Below are 10,680 nucleotides of genomic sequence, written 5' to 3'. Positions count from 1 at the left end.
AAGCCCTTTTTATTTCTGGACATGATTTCGCTCAGTTACTTAGCATTACTGTTCATCAGTATATCTATTTTAATGAACATCTGAATGTCTGGACAATAGCACAGTGACAAAGTCTTCAAAAACAAGTAGCTGTTGCCAATTTACAACATTTGTAGTTGGATGTATTTCCCCATTAGGATTTCCCAACCTTTTTTTGCAGCTATATTTAGTCAAATAAAACAAGCAATGCGTATTTTCACCTGCCAGCGAAGAGCCACATGGGAGGTTCATGCAGTCCCTCTCCAAATCCCATTAAGGAAGTAAATCCCTCACCGGCTTCCCACCGGCAAACAAACAATGTTGTTCTTGGACTGAAATTTCCGCCGGGCTGCCACAGGGAAAAAGACACGGATGTAAACACCTTTAAGGAGGCAATATACGACAAAAAACACACACAAAGAAATGTGCTGTGTGCACGTCCTCTGCACTGACAGCTGATAACGTGATCCATCTTCCAGTTCCCACTCCAGGTAAACACCGTTAGCACGTTTGCCGTAGGTATTACCGTTAGCTTCGTTAGCACGTTTGTCGTACTTGTTACCGTTAGCTCCGTTAGCACCATTAGCTCCGAGCAGCCATGAAAACACACAAGTCTCCTATTTAAAGCTGTTGAAGTCAAGCCATTTTACAACAGAGAAGTAATCAATATATTCACTTTTATTATTAAATTATACATCTATACAATAGATCCTTAATAAAACTGCAGCTATACAAATCATTAAGAAGAAGTAACCACGTGATATAACCCATTGCAATATAACCAAAACACTCTGAGAGGTAATGTATTCATTCACTGATAACTGGAGACCTGCAGACTATCACATCTTGAGACGTACTGAAATAACAAGGACATGCACAGATGGGGGCCCAGATGATCCTTTGAACCATAAAGTCACGTGATCTTTAGAGGCGGTGGAGCTTCAGAGAGGGCGATAATGTTTCATCAGTCTTTTTTTCCATCCATCGATGTGCATCGGTCCAAAAATTGGTGGAAAAAAGGAAAAAAAACAGACGGAAATATCTTTCACAATTGCTTGAATTTTTGTACAGACATTTATGATCCCAAGTGGACGAATTGCAATGACTTCATTCATTTATGACAGGACACCCAAGGGAGGAAAAAAAACAAAAAAAACACAATACCCGTCAGCCTCAGACTTCAACCCTCCTGTTTTTAGCAATTTCACTCAAATGACAAACGACAACCGACGAGGACGGAGACCCAGCTGGTGGACGATGATCCACATCTGTAGAGCTCATTTAGAGATTTAAACAACATCCTCTCGCACTACCTGCAGGTCAAACTTTGTGTTTTTTTAGCCCCACTAGTGGTAAAGATTGAAAAAAGCAACAAATAAAAAGTCTCTATTTGTCATCCGTGCTTTTAATTCCTGTTCTCTGGTGTTTAATGCGCATCACAGGCTCACAGGACCACGAGAGCTCCAGACTTGTTCTTTGCCTCGTTTGGGTATTGATGGATTTCTTTTTTTTTTTCCTTAATTTTTTCCTCTAAGGATCCACCCGTGTAAGATGTGTATAAAAAAGTATTCTGCTTGAAATATATAGAAAACACCACGTATTCCCTGTAATCCAGATAATAAACAAGCAAATTACGCCAGGTGGCCTTTTTTTACTCGGTTGCTAAAAAGCTCTAAAACCTTCGGACCAGGTCTTTTTTTTTTTTTTTTTTTTCAGTTCTGCACAGTTTTTCCGTTCGGCTTTGTCGGAGCATGGAGCCGGGGACTGAGATACGAAGCACTGCAACCTCAAACACTGGTGCAAAGTCACTCCAGTCCTGTGACAAAGTGCGGCGGAGAAAGGTCGCGACCCCGGAGCCAAACTGCAGCTGTGCAGGGCTGTTTTCATACCGCCGCAAAACTGGACTCGCGCGCTGGTTCAACCGGGCCTCCCGTGAGTAAATGCCGAGCTCAGCGCTCGCTGTACACCGCCGCCCGCTTGCCAAATATCACCAAAGACGTGCCGGCTCCGGAGCGCCTCGGTTTGCTTGATTTAACACCGGTGTCGGTACATGCAGAGTCTTTCAGCCCGTAGATATTCATACCGACTCCTGACCGGTTGATAGTTACACCCTTTACTGCGTGTGTGTGATTTGTGTTGATTTAACTATGGTAGTAACCCTCTCCGTTACCGTTAGCTAGTCTCAGTTCCGCTACTTTCACGAGTCGATGTGCATCATTGCTTTTGGATTTCTTGCGTACTGGAAAAGGTGCAACGTGGAAGATCCGGCGGCAAAGAAACTGTGAAAGAAAAGTGAACTAACTTTATCTGAATGTTTAATGTGTGTGAACAGATTGTGCTGCGGAGGTATCCACCGCCAACCACAAAGCTCCGTCCTGTCTTTTTTAATCCCACTTGTTCCCTCGGAGGTGACGGCGAGGTCGCCGGAGCTGTCCGGCCCGTCCAACGTCCGACGTGAGCGGACGAGGACGAGCGAGTCCAGCCTGTCGATTGCGCTCATGTGGTCCTCGTGTGATTTTGTTGTTTGTTTTGTGGAATAAATCCAAAATGGCAGAAACGGGGGGGAAGAAAAAGTAAACTCAAAGATGGCTGACGTACATTTTAGGCGCCACGCGTGAATGGTATGAAAAGACAGCGGTTATTATAATACTCAGGTGTGAGAAGTTAACTTTATTTTAATATCCGCCGGCTGCACATTTAGAGCGCTGGAGGGGAAATGCTGCCCCCTGTCTGCTGGGAGCAGGTGGACGGATCGTACACATTGCACCTTTAAAAAAATAAGACACAAGCAGAACTACACAAGTCATCCGCTAGAAGTCCCTACATCACAATAAACGAGGTCTGAATGCTGTGCGGCGCGTTTCTTCTTCTCTCTGAACCTGAAGCACTCGATCGTCGCTGAGTTACGGATCCGGTTGGCATCCAGTTGACAGAAGATTACAGGATTTGGGGTTCGTCAGTTTCCATGCTGCAGCAAACAGGCGTGGAGAGAAACATCGCTGACGGTCAAACCGTCTGTCTGACGCTGTGAGCATGAGCGGGGAACTCAAATTTGTCTTTATTCTATGCAGAACGGGGTTTTTGCAGAAGTGAATGACAACAAGCTCCTCTGTGTAAATGCGATTGCTTTTGTGCAAGTCACATGAATAACTTCTAAAATGTTCAAATAAAAACTTGTATGCAAATTAGGCACTCATACAGTATAGGCAGTGTTGTCCCCCCCTCTTCTTCTTCTTCTTCTAGAACATTCACCACCACTGGAAAAAACAAAGACAGCAGCGAATGCGCGCATATCTTACAGGCCTGGCCTACTTTTCCCGACTCGCTAAAGTACAATTTAGTGAGTCTCGCCGTAGTGCGGACGTATCGCGCATTTGAAAAGGGAAAAGGGAGAGAGGGGGGGGCGTTCAGAACAAAAGGTTTTAAGTTGTGCGCGTTCAGGATGGACACCCCCCCCCCCCCCCTCTCTCCTCCTACCTTTTGCAGAACATTCACTTTTTTTTTTTCTCTCCTCGCTTTACACAATGTTTGCAACGACACGGCGGCGGCTCGACTCGGACAGTTTCACCAACATCAAATACACAAACGGCTGCGGAGACTCGGCCGCTCGCTTTTGCGCCGCGAGACCGGACGACAGGCTGCAGGCGTCCGCGGGAGGGGGGGTGGGGGTGGGAGGAGGAGGCTCTCCTCCAGGGCGCGAGGATGTTTTGTCGGTAAAAAAAAAAGAAAAAGAGAAAGAATAGATCCTGCGGCGGCGGCACGCCCGCCTGTTATTCCCTTTCGTGAGGAGAGAGGTGAGTCCGTGGCTCCCCGCCGCTCACAGGGTCAGATGTAGTACTCCTTCATGTTCTCCCTGACTGAGTTGTGGAGGTGCAGCTCTGTCCTGTAGTCCGTGTACACGCTGGGCCGGTTCTCCTCTTTCATGCCGCCGCCGCCGCTGCCGCCGCCGCCGCCGCTCCGCTGGGCGCGGCGCTGCTGGTAGAGGAGGCGGCTGATCACAGCCAGAGCGCACACGGCGATGAAGACCACCGCCGTGACCACACCTGAGGACACAGCGGGGAGACGCGTTAGCCTGGGAGGGAAGGGGCGGGGTCAACGTCTGTTTGACAGCGGCTGCTTTTAGAGGATGAAGTTGTTTTTTAATCGCTTCAGACACAAGAAAAAAACGCTCTTTGTTTAACATCGAGCTCATGCAGGAACATTGAGGAACTCTTATGGAAACTTTCTCCCCAAACGGAGGCCTCGTACGAGTCAGAGTTAGCTAACAGACGGCTGACCAGCGCACTGCTAACAGGAAGCACATGAGGATAATACCTCATATGCATCCTGACCTATGGATTTCCATGACTTTTAACCAATGTTCATCACTTTTCAACAATTTTAAATGACTTTTCACCCAATTTCCATGATTTTTGACCATATTTCTATTATTTTTTTTTTACCACATTTCCATGACGTGTGACAACATTTTCATGACCTATAACCAATTTTTCATGACTTTATTAAATTTCCATGACTTTAAACCAAATTTCCATACTTTTGACCACAGTTTCATGACCTTTAAACTAATTTCCATGACTTTAAACCAAATGTTCATGAGCAAACATTGTGTGAAATGTGTGTGTAAACAGTGAAAAGTGATAAAATGTAGTATTTAAACTAACAATGAGGATTCAAAGCATACAGTAAACCTTAAATGACTCAAATGAATGAGAGACAATAGTTTGATTAAAAGAATAAACATTCATATAGATGCCTGTATGTATGCTGCTGATATTTTGAGCCTCTCTCGTTTTTTCCGCTGATGATTCCTAAAAGGTAGAAACATAAAATCCACTGGTGAAGAACCTGGACTTCATTACACATGGAGTCTGTATCACCTGTAAATTCACTGTCATCCATGTACCTCAGCATGTGAACACACTAACACAATGACATGTTTCATGGACACTGAGAACACGCTGCATCAGAGTTTTCCTGGGTCTCTCCTGGTTCCTGTCAGGTGCAAATAAAATAAACCCCAGTTCATTCATTATTCGCCAACTCCCCCTGAAAGCCATCAGCTCTCCTCCACCCTCTCCGTCAAACTGTGTTGGTACTCCACCCAAAATGCTAAACTATTCCTCTCATTGACTCTGTTGCTCTCACACTGATGCTGCTGATCGCTTTCTTTTGTCGAGCACGACGTGAGAGGAGACGGGAAATACACAAAGCGACGTTTCCCTTTTTGAGCAACACAAAGAAATCCTCAAGCATTATCATCAACATCACCATCATCACCATCATCATCACCGGCGTCCATTCCAATTCAAAGCGACGCTGCGTGACGGAAATGAACCGGAGCTCAGACCAGGAGGAGGAAGAGAGGGAGGGATTGACAGATAACAAACATTTGGGACTCAGTGAACAAAGGAAGGAAACAAAGCAACAGACCTGCGATCACGGCCAGATCCTTCTGGCTGCTGCCGCCCGGCTGCTGCTTGTCTTTATTGGCCGTTACAGTTTGATCTGCAGGAGCAGAAACAGACATGCTCAGCCATCTTCTGCAATGTACGTCGTTTCTTAACGTTCACCTTTGTAAAGGTGCTCGCATAGAAGATTTATATTTGTGTGTTACAACAAACATGACAGAACAATCTCAGCTCTCTGGAAATTCTTCACATCTCTTGTGAAAACATAACTTTACTCATGTGGTTGAAGAACTGGTTCACCAGAGATCTCATGTGCACAAAAGCTGTGGAACGTATGAATAGATGCATGCAAGTCATGTTGTGTCTCTTTGTGGTCATGTTGTGTCCCTTTGGAGACTTTTTGTGTCTCTTTGTGGTCTTTTTTTGTGTCGCTTTGTAGTAATTCTGTGTCCCTTTGTAGTTTTTTGTGTTTCTTTGTAGTCTTCTTGTGTCTCTTTGTCATCTTTTGTGTCTCTTTGTGATCTTTTTGTGTCGCTTTGTGGTCATTGTGTCTCTTTGTAGTAATTTTGTTTCTTTTTGTGGTCTTTATTGTGTGTCTCTTTGTTGTCTTTTGTGTCTCTTTCTAGAAATGTTATGTCTCCTTATGGTCTTTTGTGTCTCTTTGTAGTCTTTTGTGTCTCTTTGTCGTGATTTTGTGTCTCTATGTCGTCTTTTTGTATCTTTGTAGAAATGTTATGTCTCTTTGTTGTCTTTTGTGTCTCTTTGTAGTCATTTGTGTCTCTTTGTAGTTTTTTATGTTGCTTTGTAGTCATTTTGTGTCTCTTGGTCATCTTCTTATTTTTCTTTCTGGTCATTTTAAAGTCATATCTCTCATTTTTTGTCAGTTTTTTAAAATCATTTGGTATTAACAACATAACCCAAAAGGTCTCATGTTCATAAAAGCTGTGAAATATATGAATACATTAGTAGATAAATGTCTAAAACTAAACGCTGTATTCTCTATCTTTGAGCAGACGTGTTCATCAGAATGAGAGGCTGGTCGTCGTGCCCCTGGTTGTCTGTTTTACACGGTTACACGATAACCAGGTGAACTGGTGACTCAGGTATGTTCCTCCTAAGTGTTTCCTCATGTTCTGGCTGCAGGGAGGATGCTGCAGCTGCCAGACGAGGCTGTAATGTGATCTCTGGAGGCAACTCCTCCTCGTCTCCATGTTCTGGACCGGCTCAGCCGCTGGATACGAGTGTCTGACATCATTACAGGAAGAACCCCGCAGAGCCACGACACATTTCTGTCCGTCCCTTCCCGAGTGTTTTGTTTGGAGTGCAGAAAGAAAAGCGCCGCTCGGTGCTTTAACGACGTCGCCACTGAATATGTTTACAGACGGGATCAAGGGGAAGGTTGCAGAAGGAAGGTTTTCATTCCTCTGCGGGGTTCTTCCCACGGCGTCCTCCGACGCCAACAGTCACAATAAACGTCTGAGCCCGTCGGAGGACATTTAGAGGAGAGCGATGGCGTCGCAGGACGTTTAGCGGCGGCGGCGCTCGCCGTGTCCTCGCTTCACCACGAGTGGAGTGGAGGGAGCGCACACACACACAACAACACTACAGACAAGTGGGTGACTTCACGACGGCCTTGAGACCTGCAGGGAGGTCGACATGTAACGGAGAAATAACTGGATGAACGAGAGAGAGAGAGAGAGAGAGAGAGAGAGAGAGAGAGAGAGAGAGAGAGAGAGAGAGACAGAGAGAGAGAGAGAGAGAGAGAGAGAGAGAGAGAGAGAGAGAGACGACCGGTGTGAGAGGCAGAGACTCAGGAACAGAGGAAACAAGCAAAAGCAAAAAGGTACGTCACTCAACAAAGTCACAAAAAAGACTAGAAGACTAACGACTACAGGTCAAAGACGACGCACAGACATGGAGGACAAAGAAGACGAGGGAAAGACAAAGACTAGAGACAGAGAAGAAGATAAAGACTAGAGACACAGAAGAAGACAAAGACTAGAGACAGAGAAGAAGATAAAGACTAGAGAAAGAGAGAAAGAAGAAGACTAGAGACAGAGAAGAAGATAAAGACTAGAGACAGAGAAGAAGAAGACTAGAGACACAGAAGAAGAAGATAAAGACTAGAGACAGAGAAGAAGATAAAGACTAGAGACAGAGAAGAAGAAGAAGAAGAAGAAGAAGACTAGAGACAGAGAAGAAGAAGAAGAAGAAGACTAGAGACAGAGAAGAAGAAGAAGAAGACTAGAGACAGAGAAGAAGAAGAAGAAGAAGACTAGAGACAGAGAAGAAGAAGAAGAAGACTAGAGACAGAGAAGAAGAAGAAGAAGACTAGAGACAGAGAAGAAGAAGAAGAAGACTAGAGACACAGAAGAAGAGAAAGACTAGAGACACAGACTAGAGACACAGAGGAAGACAAAGACTAGAGACAGAAGATAAAGACTAGACACACAGAGGAAGACAGACAAGGAGGCGCAGGTGGAAACAATGAGGGGGCGGGGCTTAGCAATCACACAGTCTGAGTCTGTCGAGAACCGGTGACGAGAAAAAACAATCAGGAAACACGAGCAACACACACACATGGAAAGAAACAAGCGTTACACCTTGTGTTTGGAGGCTGTGTGCAGCAGCAGTATTAGCATTAGCAGCATTAGCATTAGCATTAGCAGCATCCCAAAGGGCTGACACAAAAAACCATCTGATGGCCTCTCCTCCCGGCATCAAGGAGCATTCGCTGCTGGTGGTGAGGACTCGCCACACAGCGTTTCTTTATTCTATTCATGGCGCCCGTTGAGCGCCGCTGTCCCTCAGCGCCGCTGTCCCTCAACGCCGCTGTCCCTCAACGCCGGACCAATTTCAACAATGTCCGTCCTCCATCAGTCACTCTGCCACGGAGCAAAATAAAACAACTTCTCTCCTTTTGGCCTTTTTTGGCTCCGCTGTGTCGCCGCTTTAATGTGAGGTTAAAGAAGAAACATGGCAGTCAGACGATGAAGATGATGATGAAGACGACGCATTTAACCTGTGTGTGTTTGAGTGTCTGTGTGAGTGTGTATCTCTGTGAGTGTGTGTCTGTGTCTGTTATTTGTGTCTGTGAGTGTGTGTGTGTCTGCGTGAGTGTGTGCGCGCATGTTTTTGTGTGTGTGTGTCTGTATGAGTGTGTCTCTGTGTGAGTGCGTATGAGTTTGTGTGTGAGTGTGTCTCAATGAGTGTGTCTGTATGAGTGTGTGAGTGTGTGTCTGTGTCTGTTATGTGTCTGTGAGTGTGAGTGTGTGTATGTGCGTGTGTGTCTGTATGTGTGTCTGTGTGTGCGTACGTCTGTGAGCGTGTGTGTGTCTGTGTGAGTTTGTGTGTCTGTATGTGTGTCTCAATAAGTGTCTGTGTGTGTCTGTATGAGTGTGTCTGTGTGTGTGTGTCTGTATCTGTGTGTGTGTGTACTAAACTAAAACACAGTGTTTCAGTTGCTCTCTGTAGAAAGTTGTGTGTAAAACATCTTAAAGGTCCAGAGAGACTTTGCTTATGCGTTACTGTCTCTTTAAGAGACAGTGTTACTGTCTCTTTAAGAGACAGTGTTACTGTCTCTTTAAGAGACAGTGACGAGGTGGACGCTCTGCTCTGAGTGGATCTGCTCTCGTCCAGGAGGCCGCGACACAGAGACCCGCTGGTGTTGCTGCAGCTATTCAGGTCACCTCATAACCGATGATCCGATCCGTCTTTAATCCCGTCGATCCTGAATCATCGATAAAGCGCATTTATCATCCTGTTCGGGGCCGGGGAGCCGATCCCAGGTCGCACGATTATCTCTGGAGATAAAGACCCACAATACCGTCGCACAACCGGGAGGACACGCACACTCCTCACTGGACCGTTCAGCCCGGGAATCGAACCCTTGGCCTTGTTGTCTGTATACGGGATCGTGTGTGTGTATCTGTGTGTGTGTGTAAACGTGTGTCTGTAGGTGTGTTTGTCTGTGGGTGTTTGTGTGCTCTGACCTGGCAGTGTGTGTGTGTGTGTGTGTGTGTGTGTGTATCTGTTTGTGTGTCTGTGTGTGTGCTTTGTGTGTGTGTCATTGTGTGTGTATGTGTCTCACTCTGCAGTGTGTGTGCGTGTGTGTGTGTCTGTATGTGTGTGTGTGTGTCTCACCCTGCAGTGTGTGTGTGTGTGTCTCACCCTGCAGTGTGTGTGTGTGTGTGTGTGTCTGTCTGTCTGTATGTGTGTGTGTGTGTGTCTCTCACCCTGCAGTGTGTGTGTCTGTGTGTCTGTCTGTAAGTGTGTGTGTCTCACCCTGCAGCGTGTGTGTGTGTGTCTCTGTATGTATGTGTGTGTGTGTCTCACCCTGCAGCGTGTGTGGGTGTGTGTCTGTATGTGTGTGTGTGTGTCTCACCCTGCAGCGTGTGTGTGTGTGTCTCTGTGTGTGTGTGTGTGTGTCTCACCCTGCAGTGTGTGTGTGTGTGTGTCTCTGTATGTGTGTGTGTGTGTCTCACCCTGCAGCATGTGTGTCTCTGTATGTGTGTGAGTGTGTGTGTGTGTCACCCTGCAGTGTGTGTGTGTGTGTGTGTCTCTGTATGTGTGTGTGTGTCTCACCCTGCAGCGTGTGTGTGTGTCTCACCCTGCAGCGCGTGTGTGTGTGTCTCACCCTGCAGTGTGTGTGTGTGTGTCTCACCCTGCAGTGTGTGTGTGTGTGTCTCACCCTGCAGTGTGTGTGTGTGTCTCTGTATGTGTGTGTGTGTGTGTCTCACCCTGCAGTGTGTGTGTGTGTCTCACCCTGCAGCGTGTGTGTGTGTGCGTGTCTCACCCTGCAGCGTGTGTGTGTGTGTGTGTGTGTGTGTCTCACCCTGCAGTGTGTGTGTGTGTCTCACCCTGCAGCGTGTGTGTGTGTGCGTGTCTCACCCTGCAGCGTGTGTGTGTGTGTGTGTGTGTGTGTCTCACCCTGCAGCGTGTGTGTGTGTGTGTCTCACCCTGCAGTGTGTGTGTGTGTGTCTCTGCCAGCGCTCCACAGTTGGACTGCTCCATGGTTCCTCTGATGGAGACCAGCGAGCTGCTGCGGCTCGTCAGCGCCGCCTTCAGCGGAGCGACGTGGTTGAACTGCACCGAGGAGAGGCAGCCCACGAAGCCCCGGGACGCCGCCTGCCCCACCTCCTCCCCCAGCCCCGCCCTCTCTGGATGGGGGAGGGGGGAGGAGAGAGAGAGAGAGAGAGAGAGAGAGAGAGAGAGAGAGAGAGACGTTATAAATAGTGACAGTTACGGTAAC

General features: G+C 46.8%; 1 protein-coding gene across 1 annotated transcript; it reads right to left on the bottom strand.

Annotated features, from left to right (window-relative positions):
* Positions 1 to 1,517: 1,517 nt before the first annotated feature.
* Positions 1,518 to 10,588, bottom strand: LOC137799678 (contactin-associated protein-like 5; the record flags this gene model as incomplete). Its single annotated transcript, XM_068596468.1, has 3 exons — positions 1,518 to 4,061; positions 5,452 to 5,526; positions 10,388 to 10,588. Coding segments are annotated over 3 exons (494 nt in total), but the record flags the coding sequence as incomplete, so codon positions are not given.
* Between the last annotated feature and the right edge of the window lie 92 nt (positions 10,589 to 10,680).

Source organism: Clinocottus analis, unplaced genomic scaffold, assembly GCF_023055335.1.
Source record: "Clinocottus analis isolate CAN_PGR_092001 unplaced genomic scaffold, fCliAna1.0.p SCAF_375, whole genome shotgun sequence".
Lineage (NCBI taxonomy): Eukaryota > Metazoa > Chordata > Actinopteri > Perciformes > Cottidae > Clinocottus > Clinocottus analis.
Note: the sequence above shows the minus strand (reverse complement) of the source record. Positions and strands in the feature narration are given on the sequence as shown.